This window comes from Fringilla coelebs (assembly GCF_963513975.1).
Source record: "Fringilla coelebs genome assembly, chromosome: 5".
Taxonomy (NCBI): domain Eukaryota; kingdom Metazoa; phylum Chordata; class Aves; order Passeriformes; family Fringillidae; genus Fringilla; species Fringilla coelebs.
Window position 1 is genome coordinate 12,775,366 of NC_140033.1, and position 14,396 is coordinate 12,789,761.

The following is a 14,396-nucleotide window of genomic DNA, read 5'->3' on the forward strand; positions in this document are numbered from 1 at the left end:
ATTTTAGGTTCTTTTAGGAAAGCCTCTTGATTATATGACATGCAGAATTGCTTAAATTATGACTGCTCAAAACCATTGGTCAGCAAAAGCTGGAAAGTCAGATTTGGTGAAGCAGGCTCTTTACAACTGGATCTCTTTAAGGTTTCATAACTAAATAAGGGCCCCAGGTGAAATCTGGGATCCTACATCATGTAACATGTCTGAACAATCTCCATATTTCTAAAGACCTGCATGCAAGGACCATATAAAGGAGACATCAGCTCCCCTCAGTGTGACCACTTGGCCAGGAGGATCTGGAGATCTCCAGTCCACCCTGAGATGGGAACCAGCACAAGCCTCAGCCACATCAGCCTCTGTCACAGTTGCAGCGAAGGACACAGCCTGAAGATTTTTAGAAACTCAAAAGACAAAAATTAGGAATGTAAACAGAAGCACTGAAGTTCATCCTAGCCAGCTTCTGTCCCTGTTGTTCAAGTCAAACTTGTGAATCAATAAATACCTCTTGGCTTTACAGTATGGCATTTCTTTACTTGGAGAGTGGAACAGAGGGCAACTAAATGATACAACTGTGCCATTCGGCAAAGCATCAACAGGAAACACTAGTGTGAAATTCCTCAGTGTAACAGATTTTTGGCTGAGGTCTTGCATATCATCTTCCTGAGGTTCATTCCTGCACTCCCATGAAAATGTTGTTCACCTCTATGCCTTTAAAGCATTCACAGTCATCTTTACCATAATTTAATTAGCTTTTTATCAGTGGTGAACACTGATGCTCTTCTTCATATTATCTCCCCTGGGCCTAATGGCCCTGATGATTCTTTCAGACAGCTGTAGCCTCACAATTTATTTTTTGGCGACATTTCTTGCATTGGAATGAATGTGTTGGGCATTTGGGCAGTGCCAGCTTGCAAAGGGCTGACGGCAGATGGAAAGAAATCTGCCCAGTATGCCTTCACCCCTACACAAGCAGAGGGCCATCAATTTCCCCCATTAAGGAGTTGTCACGAAGCCCACCCAGCTGGAGGAGCATCTCTGATAGCCAGGCTGGCTGGCGTGTGCTATTCAAATACAAAATGCACTTTAAAAACAAACGAAAATATCATTTGTCGGCAAATTGAAAATGCGCGGCTTTGACCGCAGCCAATTTTTTAATGACTGCAATATTTTAAGTGATTATTTTTGCCACTTCAGATTGCTCCTTAGAGAGGAGAGGTTTTTTAATTAAAATCTAGGCAATGCAAACAGATGAGATATGAGAAGCAGAGGAACAAGAAGAAAGATGAAGAAAATTAATTGAAGCAGCATTGTCAATGGAGCTGTAAATTAGATATTGTGTCTTTCTGGAAATGAGTCATGCAGGTTTTAGAAATTTTAAAATTTTGACATGATAGCAGGTACAAGGATAGATTAAGTCCTGATAAAATCATACTTTGTATGCAACGTGTCAGTCAGCAAAGGTATGGTTACAGAATTTGGGGAAAACTTCAAATTCCAAATTCTGTGGATTTGGCTGCTAATGCTCCTGACCTGAAATTCCTTCATTAACCAAAGTAAAGAACACAATGTAATTAGAATACCTTCCCATGAGAAAAACAGAGCTTTAGTCTTTCCCATGTGCTACATTTTTACATCATTTAATGTAGGCTACGGAACAAAAACCTTGGCTGCCCAAGCAGGCCAGGAGCACAGAGGGTTATAGTGCACTTTCCCTTTCCAAAACAATGGGATGACACTTGTCCTGTGATGTAGCAAGAAACATTTTATAAAGCGGGCTTGCACTCATCATTTCCGATTGTAGACTGTTATTCAAGGGCTAATGCTCAAAACACTTTGCCTGTTTATGAGTGATTCATGTGATTTGTGTGGTTCTTAGTTTTCTAGGACATTTCATGACGCTTGTACAACACCAATCACTCTGGTGATGACCAGTTTCCTTAATGAGTCATTTAGCTGGCATGATCTGAGCTATTCCTCCATGCTCTGGGAACTAGTGATGTTTGGAGCACTCTGCCCTGAGCATTATCTGCTCCTCTGAAAGCAATGGTGTGCATTTACGCCGCTGTAAAATCAGAGTGAGAAAGAATCAAGCCAAGTTGTTTCTACACTTTGGCATCTAATGGGTCAATTCACGTCATTTTTACTGATGTACATCTCCCAGTGACCTGTGAAGATCAAATTCTTTCCTTCTAGGAGACAGGAAAGACCCCCTTTGCTTGGACACCAGCTCAGAGCTGATGCTGGCTCCCTGCCATCCCTCCCAACACTTCCAAGCCACAGGGAACTGGCATGGAGAAAGGTGTAGGTTCAGCATTGCTGCCCAACATCAATTCTCAGCTGCCCAAATGACTCACAGCACTACAGCCAACCACCTGTCAGCTCTAATGAACTCCTAGGCATTGTATCTAAGTATTATTATTTTAATTACAAGTCTGTTTATTAGGAGAAAAAAAAAAAGGCAAGAGCAATTCCACCCATGGGCTAGGACACAAATCCCTCCTCATGGGCACAGCTCAGAATGGCCACAACCTAAAGGCAGCTGGCAGACAGATTTTGTGCACCCTGCACTGCTCTCTTTAGGTCTCCTCTCACACTCCTCCTCACACCCACAGAGAAGCAGGAATGTGTCTCAGATGAGGTGCAGCAGGAAGTCTGCCCATCTCTTCCCAGGGAGACGTGGTGGATAAGGGCTCCTGTGAGGCAAAGCAGCTGGCTAGAAGGCTGGGGTTGGCCCACAGACCAAATACTGCCTTGATATATCTTATACAAAAAACAAAGGAACCTTGTCAGAAGAATGTATCTCTTTGTCATTTTGACCAATATAAGGTCATAGCAATTTCAGTCTGACATTTTCACACTGGCACACATAGAATATCACCTCTCCTCCTTCAAACAAATACATTTGAACTGATTCAGAAAATGGACACCTGAACACTTTTTATAGCAAGAATTTAAGAGAAAAAGGAGAAAAAAAATCCTGTTTATTTTAGCACAAACAAACCCAAAAAATATATATATATACACATGGATCAGGATGTTTGTTTAAGAAGACTATCCAAAGCCATTCCATTAATTAACAGAGTATTCAGACATTTGAAAATTTACTCTGGAATGAAGGAGGATCAAATAGCCAAATCAGCCTTTCTTTTTGCCAAATTCCCAGGCGTTTGTGCATGTCTTCTCTGCTCAACACCACAAGTTCAGGAAGGACTTACAGATCTGGGATGTGCACAGCCCTGCTCTGCTCAGGGTGTGCTAAAAGGTCACAGAGTTTTACTGTATTGGTCACAGTGTTATACTGTAAAATATGTATTTTCAGCATATTTTTCTCAGTGTGAGTGACTCTTTTCTTATGCAACTTTCCCTTCTGCTACACTGGCATGCATATCTGGGAAATGAAAATGAGCTGAATGGTGATGACCTGTTATTTAAAGGGCTTACTGAATCAGGATACTGGGGTTGGAGTATTTTTAGGGTTTATTGGTCATGTCCACAGTAGTAAGTAATATGGATCAGTTACCCTAGTCCTAAACCCAACTACTGCTGCAGTTACTGTGAGTCAGCAATTCTGTAACTTGACTCTTCTCAAAGATGATCAGTGCCTCTGGGTTAACACACCACGACCAGAACATTGTCCCTCTGGTGTCTGTAATGATCCACACTGCTCTTTCCCAATGTGGAAAAATTCCAGAGACAGGTGGTTTGGTCTCAATGTTATTTTCATGCAATCAAAGCACTGCAGGAACATAAACTCTAAGACTACTGAGGCTGTCTCCCTTCTTAAAATTAATTTAGAGATGGCACAACCAATTTTGAACTAGGACAATCAGAGAAAACTAAAGAACTTGCAAATGTTGTACCTCAAAGCTCAGCAATTTCTGGTCAAATATACAATATATATTGAAGTGCCCATGAAAGCTGAAATGGGTTTCCTGTTCCATAGGAATAGAGCTCCAAGGAGCATTACTGACAGAAGTACAGCATTCTTCCATGCATTTCAGCAATCTCAACCACCAGAGCATCATCCTAACCCCGCTCAGTTGTGAGGCCATGCTCATGCTCAGAGCTGTCACTGGAAATCTTGAAGCCCAGTCAGGAATTTATCCTGTTCAACACCCTTCCACACAGCCCGACACAGATAAACACGTTCCAGAGGATCCAATTAATCTCCTAAGGGCTGCTTGGCTTTGCTGACAGCCTCTCTCTTGCCTTTTGCTGTCTTCTTTGGAACCAAGACACACAAGCTCAATGGATTATCTCTCAGCTTGCATCCTGTTTCAGTAGCCAGGTCCAGCTGTGTTTGCAACCAGCCATGTGCTTTCAAACGAGCAGCACCTGCTCCTGAGGGCAACAGGAAATGCAAGGAAATCCCTGGGCCAAGCTCAAGCAGACTGGGAGAGGAGGAGAAACTGCTTCCCAAGCTGGGCACAGGAAAGGTCCCACAGTGTTTATTGAGAACACAGCATCCAAACCCACCAAAGTGGAGGGAGTGAACACATTGCTGCAAATTTCCCAGTAATACTCTCAGTGCCCACTCCAATGGTGTCATCTTCCAGGGATGCACCCTCAAAGACGAGCCAGGGACTCGGTAGGCAGCAGGAATGACACCACTTCTCAGGGAGGAGAGCATCTGCCTAGGTGGATGCACACTCTGCTGTGTCATCTGCTGTCAAGGACAGAGAGGGGTCTAATGGCCTAATCTACATGTTAGATCCTCAAGAAATATTTTTAAGGCTATCTTTTCTAAAATATTAATTGGGAGAGGACGGGAGGATATGAATTGAAACTTGTATGGCCCAAACAGGCTTGGGTATCAGAGAAAAGGTCTTGTGAGATTGGAATGATGTTCAGCACCGTGATAGTGAGCATGGGAACATAAGGCACATAGGTGAGAGTTAGAAAAGGGAGCAGGAGGCAGCAGTGAAACCTCATAGAATCACAGAATATCCTGAGTTGGAAAGTACTCACTGAGACTATCAGAGTCCAACTCCTGCCCTGCCTAGGACATCCCAAGGATTTCACCACATGCCTGAGAGTATTGTTCAAACATTTGAGCTCTGTCAGGCTGGTGCTGTGCCCACTGCCCTGGGGAGCCTGTTCAGAGCCCAACCACCCTCTGGGTGAAGAATTTTTTCCTCACAGCCAGCCTACATCTCCCCTGACACAGCTTCATGCCATTCTCTCAGACCTTATCACTGGCCACCAGAGAGGAGATTGGTGCCTGCCCCTCTGCTCCCCTCGTGAGGAAGTTGCAGACAGCTATGAGACCACACTTTGCTGATCCCTAGGTAAAAATGTTAAAAAAAAAATTAAATTGTTGTACAGACTTTGTGAACAAAGATCAGGACTATTTAACAAGTTCCTGTTGTCTGGCAAGCAAAAAGACTTGTAGAAAAAAGGGAACTAGAAATATCTGTGATAGAAGCTATCCCTGTGACACTGTTAGGGTTTCTCAAATATTATTCTGTATGCCAGTGACTATGATAGAGAAATTTCCTATAGCCTCTCTCTATGCCATATTTAATGTCATTAGCACAATGTACAAGGATTCTTAGCTTTCTACTTATACAAAATATTATGTTTGTGATGAACTGAGATTAGAGGTAAATGCTTTAAAGAAAACAATAAAAGATTTTGTAAAATTTATATAATATTCCAAATATGAAAAGCAAAAAAATAAGTCCAAAAATTTGTTCTTGGTGTTAGAATGCTACGACAGGTTTTATGCTGATCTGATGTAAATCTTGACCCAATTTATAGTCTTACTTTTGACATAACATGAAATTCACATTGCAAAATCTGTTCAAATTATATTTGGCAAGATTGTTCCTGAAAATCTGAGGAAGACTGCAGCAAGAGCTAAAAATGAAAAGAGTGAAGGAGTGCTCTGGTGACAATACAGGCACACTGCAGAGTCCCATGAAGAATTAAAGGTCTGCCTCACACATAGCTTTAATCCAGTGTACCACAGCCTCAGACATAGCCTCAGCCTGGTGTACACAGGCAGAGGTCAGCTGGAAACAGGCATTTGCGCATTTCACATGCACCTAAACAAGAAGATGAGCTGGGAGAAATGGCAGGTTGGTGAAACCTCACTCATGTCACATATAAGGCTTGACCTGGATGGGATTTCTGTCTAGAAACTCTCAGTAATCTCCAGGTTTAGGTCCTTTGTTTTTCATAAATGTCTAACTGTGTATTGGCACAAACTAGCTGGGTTTAACTAAACAAACTCCAAAATAACCTGTACAACCAAACAAAAAAAAAAAAAAATCATAAACAGCAACAAAAAATAGGCTTATTTGCAAAAGTTTAGATGTCATTTATACACGTTTCAGTGTTTAGGCTTGGACAACTGAGAAAAGTAACAGTGCCTATGGTACATTAACCCTTGCATTTCTTTCACACCTTCACATATGTGGGCTGGATTTCAAAATCCAGAGAGAAGACTGACAAAACAACAAGTGTTAACCTATCACATAATATTCATTAAATATACAGGACATGATTTGATTCTAAAATCTCATGTAAAAACTTTGTCAATGCAGTTTAAGTGGCCTTGCTGAAGTAAAAAAAAAGAGTTAATAAGATGGCACTATGATTAGCAGATTAATGGGAATATTTATGTCTTAAACTATTAATTTGAAGGCATTTGTATCAGGTTCTGTGGGAAAAGGATGAGGCCAAAACCAAACTCTTACTGCCCTCAGTATTCAACATCTGTTTCCTGTGCAGTTGCCAAAACCATTAACAGCATCATAAATGAACCCTGACATCAAAACTGCTTTTGTGAATGAAAAGAGGATGAAACCAGAAAGTCATCAGCTGTTGAACTTCTGGCTGCTTTGAAACACAGACAGCAAGAATCCAACTGTTTTCCAAATACTGAACAAATCTGCATGGGAAGGTACTCTGTGCACAGGGATCTTGTTGGGCTCCTTAGAGTTTTTCTCAAGGTAGAATGGATCTTGGTCTTGCTGTATGTCACATAGCAAAACAGGATCATACTGAAAAAGAGAATATTAAGGAGCAGCCACTACCCAGATTTGTGCTGCAATGGAGTTGGGATATTCACAGACAGAAAAGGTGGGAAATCTTACTTTTTTGGGATGATTTGTGAAGTGAGTAGTTGTAGCTGAACAGGACCAAGTTAAAAAGCAGATATTTAAAATATCTAACAGAAAGACTTGAATTTCAAATCAATTTCAAAACACTTCAAAAATACTGCACTGTTTTGCTAAAAGGAAGCTGTTTTCCATTTTCTGTTACATGATCTTTGACATGACAGCATAAATGCCATTTGGTTTTGGTCATGGCAGAAAAGCTGCATTGTTTCAGAGAGCCCCAATGGGATAGAGAAAAGGTAAAAACAAGGATAAAAAGAGCCCAATGCTAGAAGCAGATGGAGTTGCCTGAACACCCTTATGATCCCAGTTTGGTTAGGTGTTACTGTCTTCTTCTACTTACAAGAGTAATAATAACATTAAGCCATGGAAAATCAGACTAACCTTAACTGTGGCCCCAGGAAAGAAAAGCCAGTTGCCAGTATCCACAGGATCCAGATTATCTTCTAACACAACTTTTCGGTGAGCAGCATTTATGATCAGAACGTTGTCCAATGCCCAACAGGCTTCATACACATCACCAGCAAGAACATAATCCTGTTTCCACTGAAAATGAACGTTCTCCCCTTTAGCATCTTCAGGAAGGTACAAGATGTGGATGATTGTGCTGATGTTGGAAGGGGCACTGAAAAACAAGGGTAGGGAATTAGACCAATTTTAAGGCATAGTCAGAACATTTTCCCTCAATTAACACATTTACTAGGTGTGACACGGTTGTGCTGACATCCCTTGTATGCTGATAAAGCTTCCATGGAGATCAGAAAATGCCTGCCCTGAGGCAGAGTCCCACTGTGCCAGGCAGGGCACATCCAGCCCAAACAGAGCCTGGCTTCAAAGAGAGTGCAAGCTAAGGCAAGAAACCACAGATCAGCGCAGATGTTTGGAGGGCAGGACAGGATAGAGCAGGATCACATCCATGCTCAGTGCTGGTCACAGATGGTGACTGGGGATTGTCAGGTATTTTGCAGGAATGGCCAAAAGGAAATGTTAAGGAAGCTCATTAGAAAAACTAGGCTCACAAAATTTATTTTGCTTCATCGAAAGAATCTGCTGACTTCTGATGTCTCAGTCTCTTAAGATTTGGATGGAGCAGAATGGTTGGAGAGAAAAGCTAAGAATTTTCTCTGACAAACATGTCCTTCCAATCCCACACCCCTGCTGTCAGGATAATTTTGTGCATGTGGAGGGCCAGGTTGTCCTTCTTTCCTTGTTCTGCTTCAAGAACAATACAGAAGAAACAATCCATTTGTCCTCTCTCTGTTGCTGAAAATACAGAATGAGGGGTGGAGTCAGACCTGGAGTGCTACTACTAGGCAATGATTAGGGCCTTGAGCTCTTCAGAGAGCTGTGAAAGGATTGAGGTTCACCCAGAAGATGTTGGGGATGATGAGAGGCTGGGAGGAGGTGACCTCAACTGACCAAAGGGATATCCCAGACCAGGTGACACCATGCTGAGTACATAAACTGGGGAAAGAAGGAGGGAGGGGGAATGTTTGGAGTGATGGTGTTTGTCCCCCAAGTCACCATCACACGTGTTGGGGCCCTGCTCTCCTGGAGATGGCTGAACTCCTGCCTGCCCATGGGAAACAGGGAATTAATTCCTTGTTTTGCTTTGCTTGTCTACATGGCTTTTGCTTTCCCTATTAAAATGTCTTTATCTCAACCCATGAATTCTCTGGTTTTTACCACTCCAGTTCTCTTCCCAGTCCTGCTGGTGGGGGAATGAGAGAGAATCTCTGTGGGGCTTGGCTGCTGGGTGGGGCTAAATCTCAACAGCCACCCAGCAGTGAATCAGCTGTTTTCAAAGCTCAGGCTGCAAGGAGTCACAAAACTGGGGTTTGCAAGGTGTCAGCTAGCAACCTTCTATTTGCCCTGGTAGTGATGCTTTTAAGGGTGAATAGTTTGTCAGAGACAATCCAAAGCTTTCAGGGGAAAAAAGCACCCATAGCTTCCTTTTATAGCAGAAAATAGAGGAACTTCTCTTTTGAAGGCAAAGCAAAATACTGAAATGCAACTGTGTTTGTCCCGTACTCACACCCAGACCGTGCCCCACAAATCTCCCTGCCCTTGCTGAGCATTGCGTCTGTCACCCTCCGGCACAGCGCTGCTCCGGGGTGCTGTCCTCCTCCCGGAGCTCACACACAGCCCTGCCTTCCCCAGGGATCTCTGCCCTCCCTCCCAGGAGCTGACATCCCACCCACAAAATACAGCACCTCCCCTTCACAGATGCCCTCCTGTCCCATCTCCTCCCAGTTCTCCCGGTGTTCCCTGGAGCTGCATGCAGTGCTGTGCAATCTGCACGTTCAAATGAACACTGCATTTCACAGGGACCACCGGAGCAACGAGCATCCTTCCATAATTCATCCTCTCCCCTTCGCACGACATTGCTCTATTGACCCATTTTCTGCTGCTGGCTCCAGCATCAAAGTTGAGGAAAGAGAGGTCAAACTGCATGCACATTAACTTTAAAAAAAAAAATCGTCTCAAGGGCTTGTGTTTGCATCCTCACAACTCTTAAGTTTCCTGGCTTGCAGAGTTATGAGAGCAACTGAGCTGATGTTATGGACTAGGTGTGTAATTTTGCATCAATGTGAGAAAAATTGAATGCATTGTGTGGTTACTCTGAGGCAACTTCAGTGCCTGCAGTGAATCACTCTTGCTTTATATTTTTCTGAGATAAGAATTAGCATCAATTGTTTTACTAAAATTTATGTTTTTTTCAATGAAATTGTAGTTCCACTCCCACAAGGAGTTGGAGGATGAGATACTGAAACGCACAACCTTCCAGCTAGAGTTTTGCTTCTTCATCAGAAATTAAGGACCCTTTTCCTCTGCAATTTGCCTCAATGGACTGAAAATAGGCTCAAGCAAGTCACTTGTACAGCACTGACACTGAGGTAATGCAGGAAGGCGCACTGAGAGACTATGAGAACATTACATAGAAATAACAGCTTTTTCCTCCCCAGTTCCATAATTATGTTTTTATGCCATTGCACAAAATGCCTTTCCTACTATTACTTAATAAAATATGGTCTCAGAAAAATCCATCTTTGACACTGGCTCTCTTTAAAGGTGTGGATATTGTGATGAAAAGATTTAAATTTTCCATTCATAATCCTTTGCATTTTCACGTATGCCAGTTGGTTTAAAAGCAAGGCATTATTTGTCATAATCTTGTTATTACAAGAGTGTTAAGAGCCAACTGTTCATATCAAACTATAAAATGTTTTTATTGAACATTTTAAGATACCAAAGTAGAAACTTGAAATATTATAAAATATGGCCCTAGCTGACATTAGAAATGGTGCTAAAATGCAAAAAGTCATCGAAGTTTTATTTTTTCAGGCACTTGATCCTGCTTGTTATTGGAGTTGCATTTTAAGTGTGAAGTGATTCTCTTCCTCACTTCCCACATACTCAATGGATGAATTTGTGATTTACCAAACCTGGTGGCAGTTCTGCAATTAGCCAAGAATTTCACCCCTCATCTTTTGCACCAACAAGGAGAACTGAAAAGTTAACAAATAAAGCAAGTTTTGAAAGAGCCAGCTTTAAACACCGCCTGCTCAGCTGGAAAACATAAAAATTATTAAAGAGCTGTAACAAACCTAATTTTCTCCAGCTGAGTCCAATCTGCAGAACTGTTCTTACTGTAGGACACCGTGATGCTGGGATCTGAGTAACTGAAGCGACACGAGCCTGATCCTGGGGAAGCAACGAAATGAGAAGTGTTACGACACAATGAGGCAGAAATGATTCTCCAATAACCACAGTTGCTGACTGTGCCTTTGTCACCTTATCGCTTCTCCCCATTTTAAAGTGCTTTGATTGATGATGAAATTTCCTGTGATCTGTTGCTGAAAGTAAACACAAAATAATGCATGCTTTATGAGTCAGAAATAAAGTAGAAATGATAAATCACAGCAGTGCCATGTAATCTCTGTAAATTTCCCAGGGGAAGCCAAGTAAATTACTTAAAACCCCCAAGTGCAGGAAAAAACCCACCATCTAATGTTTAAACAAAACCTTCTTATTAGAGAATAATCCACATAGCAGAATTCAAAGGGAAAATAGTAAAAGACTTTTTCATATTACTGTATAAATAAAAAACTCTAGAAATAAAAATACAATGAGGAAAATATATACAGAATTACTTCAGCCAAGAGCAAATGTGATTTAGGAATTTAAAAGAACAAAGATATTACAAAATTAGTTATTTTAAGGTTGCCTGAAGGAAATTAAATTAAGAAATCATCCAATTTACTCCCTAGATCCTATAATTAATAACAAACACTTGATGCTGATCTGGGAATCTCAGAACACTTTACAAAAATGAACTAATTAAGCCTTATGGCACCCCTGCAAGGTAGGGTAATATATTTACTTTTGATTTATAAAAGGGTGCCTTCTGGGTGTTGTCACAAAAGATGAGCTTAACAATTAATACACGGGGCAGTCAAAATAAGATGAAAACAAGATTGAGAAATTCCTCCCAGAAAACATGATAAACAACCTGAGCTGTAATTAAACACACTAAAAATACTATTTTTCCTCAGACACCAGATAATTTATCCATCTCAGAAAATTTGATGCTCAGTGAAACAGACACATCCTAGCCTTTGCTCCAAAGATACAATGTCATAAACACCTGAGACTGAAAGCAGCAGGCATCATGTACTTGCCATGTTTAAGAGAAGCTGCTCTCAATTAAACATCATTCCTGATGGTATCAGGGTACTACTGAGTGAGCACCACAGCTTTGCTCACACTACAAGTATGTATTGTATGTGCCACAAGTAGTATGTTATGTTAATGTGTGTCTCAGATTCATTTAATCACACTGAAAGTTGTGTGAATACATATTTTAATGTATGTATAAATGTATATACACACTGCTGACAGTGAAGTAGTATCATTTTCCAACCCGGAGTGCTTATTTTTGTAAAAGAAATAAATGGCCTGATTAAAAAGGTGTTAACCACTTGTACAAGAGAACAACTTACACATTTTAATGGGAACATATGTCATTAAGCACAAAGCTTGCAGCCCCAACTCCCCTGAGGCAGTTCACATTCACAGCTCTCAGCCCTACAGAACTGCTTTTCTACCCTGAGACACACATGGCATACCTCTACAGGGGGGAAAACACTCCAAAACAGGGGATGAAGTCTAAAATTTTCTCTGAAACATCAACCAGATTGCTGGAAATTATCCACAAAGTTGTTTTCCTGTATCTTTCACTAATGTTAAATTGCAAATAGAGTAACAGATACTTCCGAGCCACTACAGCTGCGTGTGGCATGTTCAGCTGGTCTGACACGTATTCTTGCTGTAAAGAGGCACAGAATAATTAATATTGCAAAGGCAGCAGGACTTTGAATTACCAGCCATGTATCCAAAATGACTACAAAGCAACTGTCTGGTTATATTTTACTGACAAGGCATTTTATTTCTATCATATTAAAACCAAATGATGGCAGGAAAAGCCTTTGCGTTTCATATTTGCCCATCTGCTGGGATGGTCTCCTTTACTGAGCAACATCTGCTGCCACTTCCTACTTCTGGGGAATTTAGGAGTTCCAACCCTTAATCACATTTGTTCATTTTATTTTAGAGGAATCCTGTTCAAAAATCAGGGAGCTACAGCCAGTTTGATGTCTTTGGCCAGTCAGAGGCTGTGAGGTAAAACAGCAACATACTGAGTTTTATGTCAGCAGAAATTAAAATAACATAAACAGTAAAAATAACCAGCAATATAGACTTTATAACATGTGCCATTCCAGTTAGTGTTACAATCAAATTTTGGTACAGGGCCCTTAACAAGTGAAGTTGAAATGTGCTGCTTAAGAAGGGGAAAAGGCCAGATTTGCTGCACAACCAACAAGAAAAATGTTGTCTGCTAGATCTGAACACCCTCAACTATGCAATGAAGATCAAAGCTGTTGCTTAAAAGAAATGGGGCCACTCAGAAATGGCTTTGCAAGGTAGGTGTGGTATTTCACTTTTGGTACTGGAAAAAGAGAGTGGAGACAATAAGAGAGACAAATGCTGGGTTTTATTATTATTTGAACCATCAGGGTGGATCGTATTAAGATTAAAGATAGTTTGGGAAAGTCCTCAAGCAGCAATTACTGGCTGTGATGACAAATGTGTTTTTATCAGTGTTTAAATTCTCTTTTTGCACGTTCTTGACTCAAAATAATAAGACATTATGATTATTTTTCATGTACCTATCTAATTCTGCAAAACTCAAACTGACACAAAAAATTTAAAGGTGTTGATCTGGTACTTGAATCTTTTATAAAACTAATACACATTCTAGTTTACATTAGGAATTTCTCCCCAAGAAAAGGGAGGAGGGTGAACATGCAATTGCACTACATGACAAGGTTTACTGAGATGGTCTTGGAAGTCACTGCCTTTCAATATAATTTTCAACATTACTATTAATTAGTATTATGGCTGTTAGTCCACATCACTGTTGTTTCAGTAATCCTAAACTAGGATTATTTAAAATAGAAATCTGCTTTTTGGATGCTTGCCTCTACCTCGACCAGCAAAGCTATATTCTGACTTTATGAACAAAAATATGATCAGAACTCAAGTAATAACATCGCAGGAACTGGAGCCAATTCAGCTCAGGAGGGAGGTGTCCTTCCCACAGCTCCCAGAGATGGCAATAAACAGTTTGTCAGCTCCAAGCAGAGGAGCAGGAGCAGGATATCATGCCATAAATATTCACACCTTCCTGTCCTCTGAAGGAAAAGTTGTACATAAAACCCTTTGAATGAGATTAGATTTGGTTTGCTTTCAATCAGGAAAGCCCAGGATTTGAATTAGCCCTGAAAATGAGTGGCAAAACCTGTGTGATGATTACTGTAAACAAGACTGTGTTAGTAAGCTTCTGCATTAGAGAAAAAGTGCTGTTTATTCCTTAAGATGAGTATGTCATAGCAAGATTGATGCCTTGGTGAGGTTATTGCTAGATAAATCTGGCTAAGAGTTAGTATTATACTTTGCATGTGTAATTACCTATTGGGAGTGGGGGGCACCCCAAACCATCCTCTGATAAAAAATAGCCAAATTTTTCTCTTTACACATATACAAGGCAAGATTGTCCTTGTGTTTCAGGAACAAAGTATTTTCTTCCTTTGCAGTTATTTTACTCCTTTTGATAGACTTTTATCTGATGTTCACAGACTTCCAAAACTTTCAGAGAAAAGCTAGAGTAGAGACAATCTTCATGGATTTAATTTTAAATGATACATTTGAAGC

At 40.8% G+C, this 14,396-nt stretch overlaps 1 protein-coding gene across 1 annotated transcript in view; it reads right to left on the reverse strand.

Annotated features, from left to right (window-relative positions):
- The window catches only part of RELN (reelin), a gene marked incomplete at its 5' end in the record, with an annotated part of 284,100 nt that overhangs the window by 121,972 nt on the left and 147,732 nt on the right, over window positions 1-14,396 (reverse strand). The window contains 2 exons of the mRNA XM_084206102.1: window positions 7,506-7,746; window positions 10,730-10,826. Coding sequence (XP_084062228.1) covers window positions 7,506-7,746; window positions 10,730-10,826 — 338 coding nt within the window. The remainder of the gene's footprint in view (window positions 1-7,505; window positions 7,747-10,729; window positions 10,827-14,396) is intronic.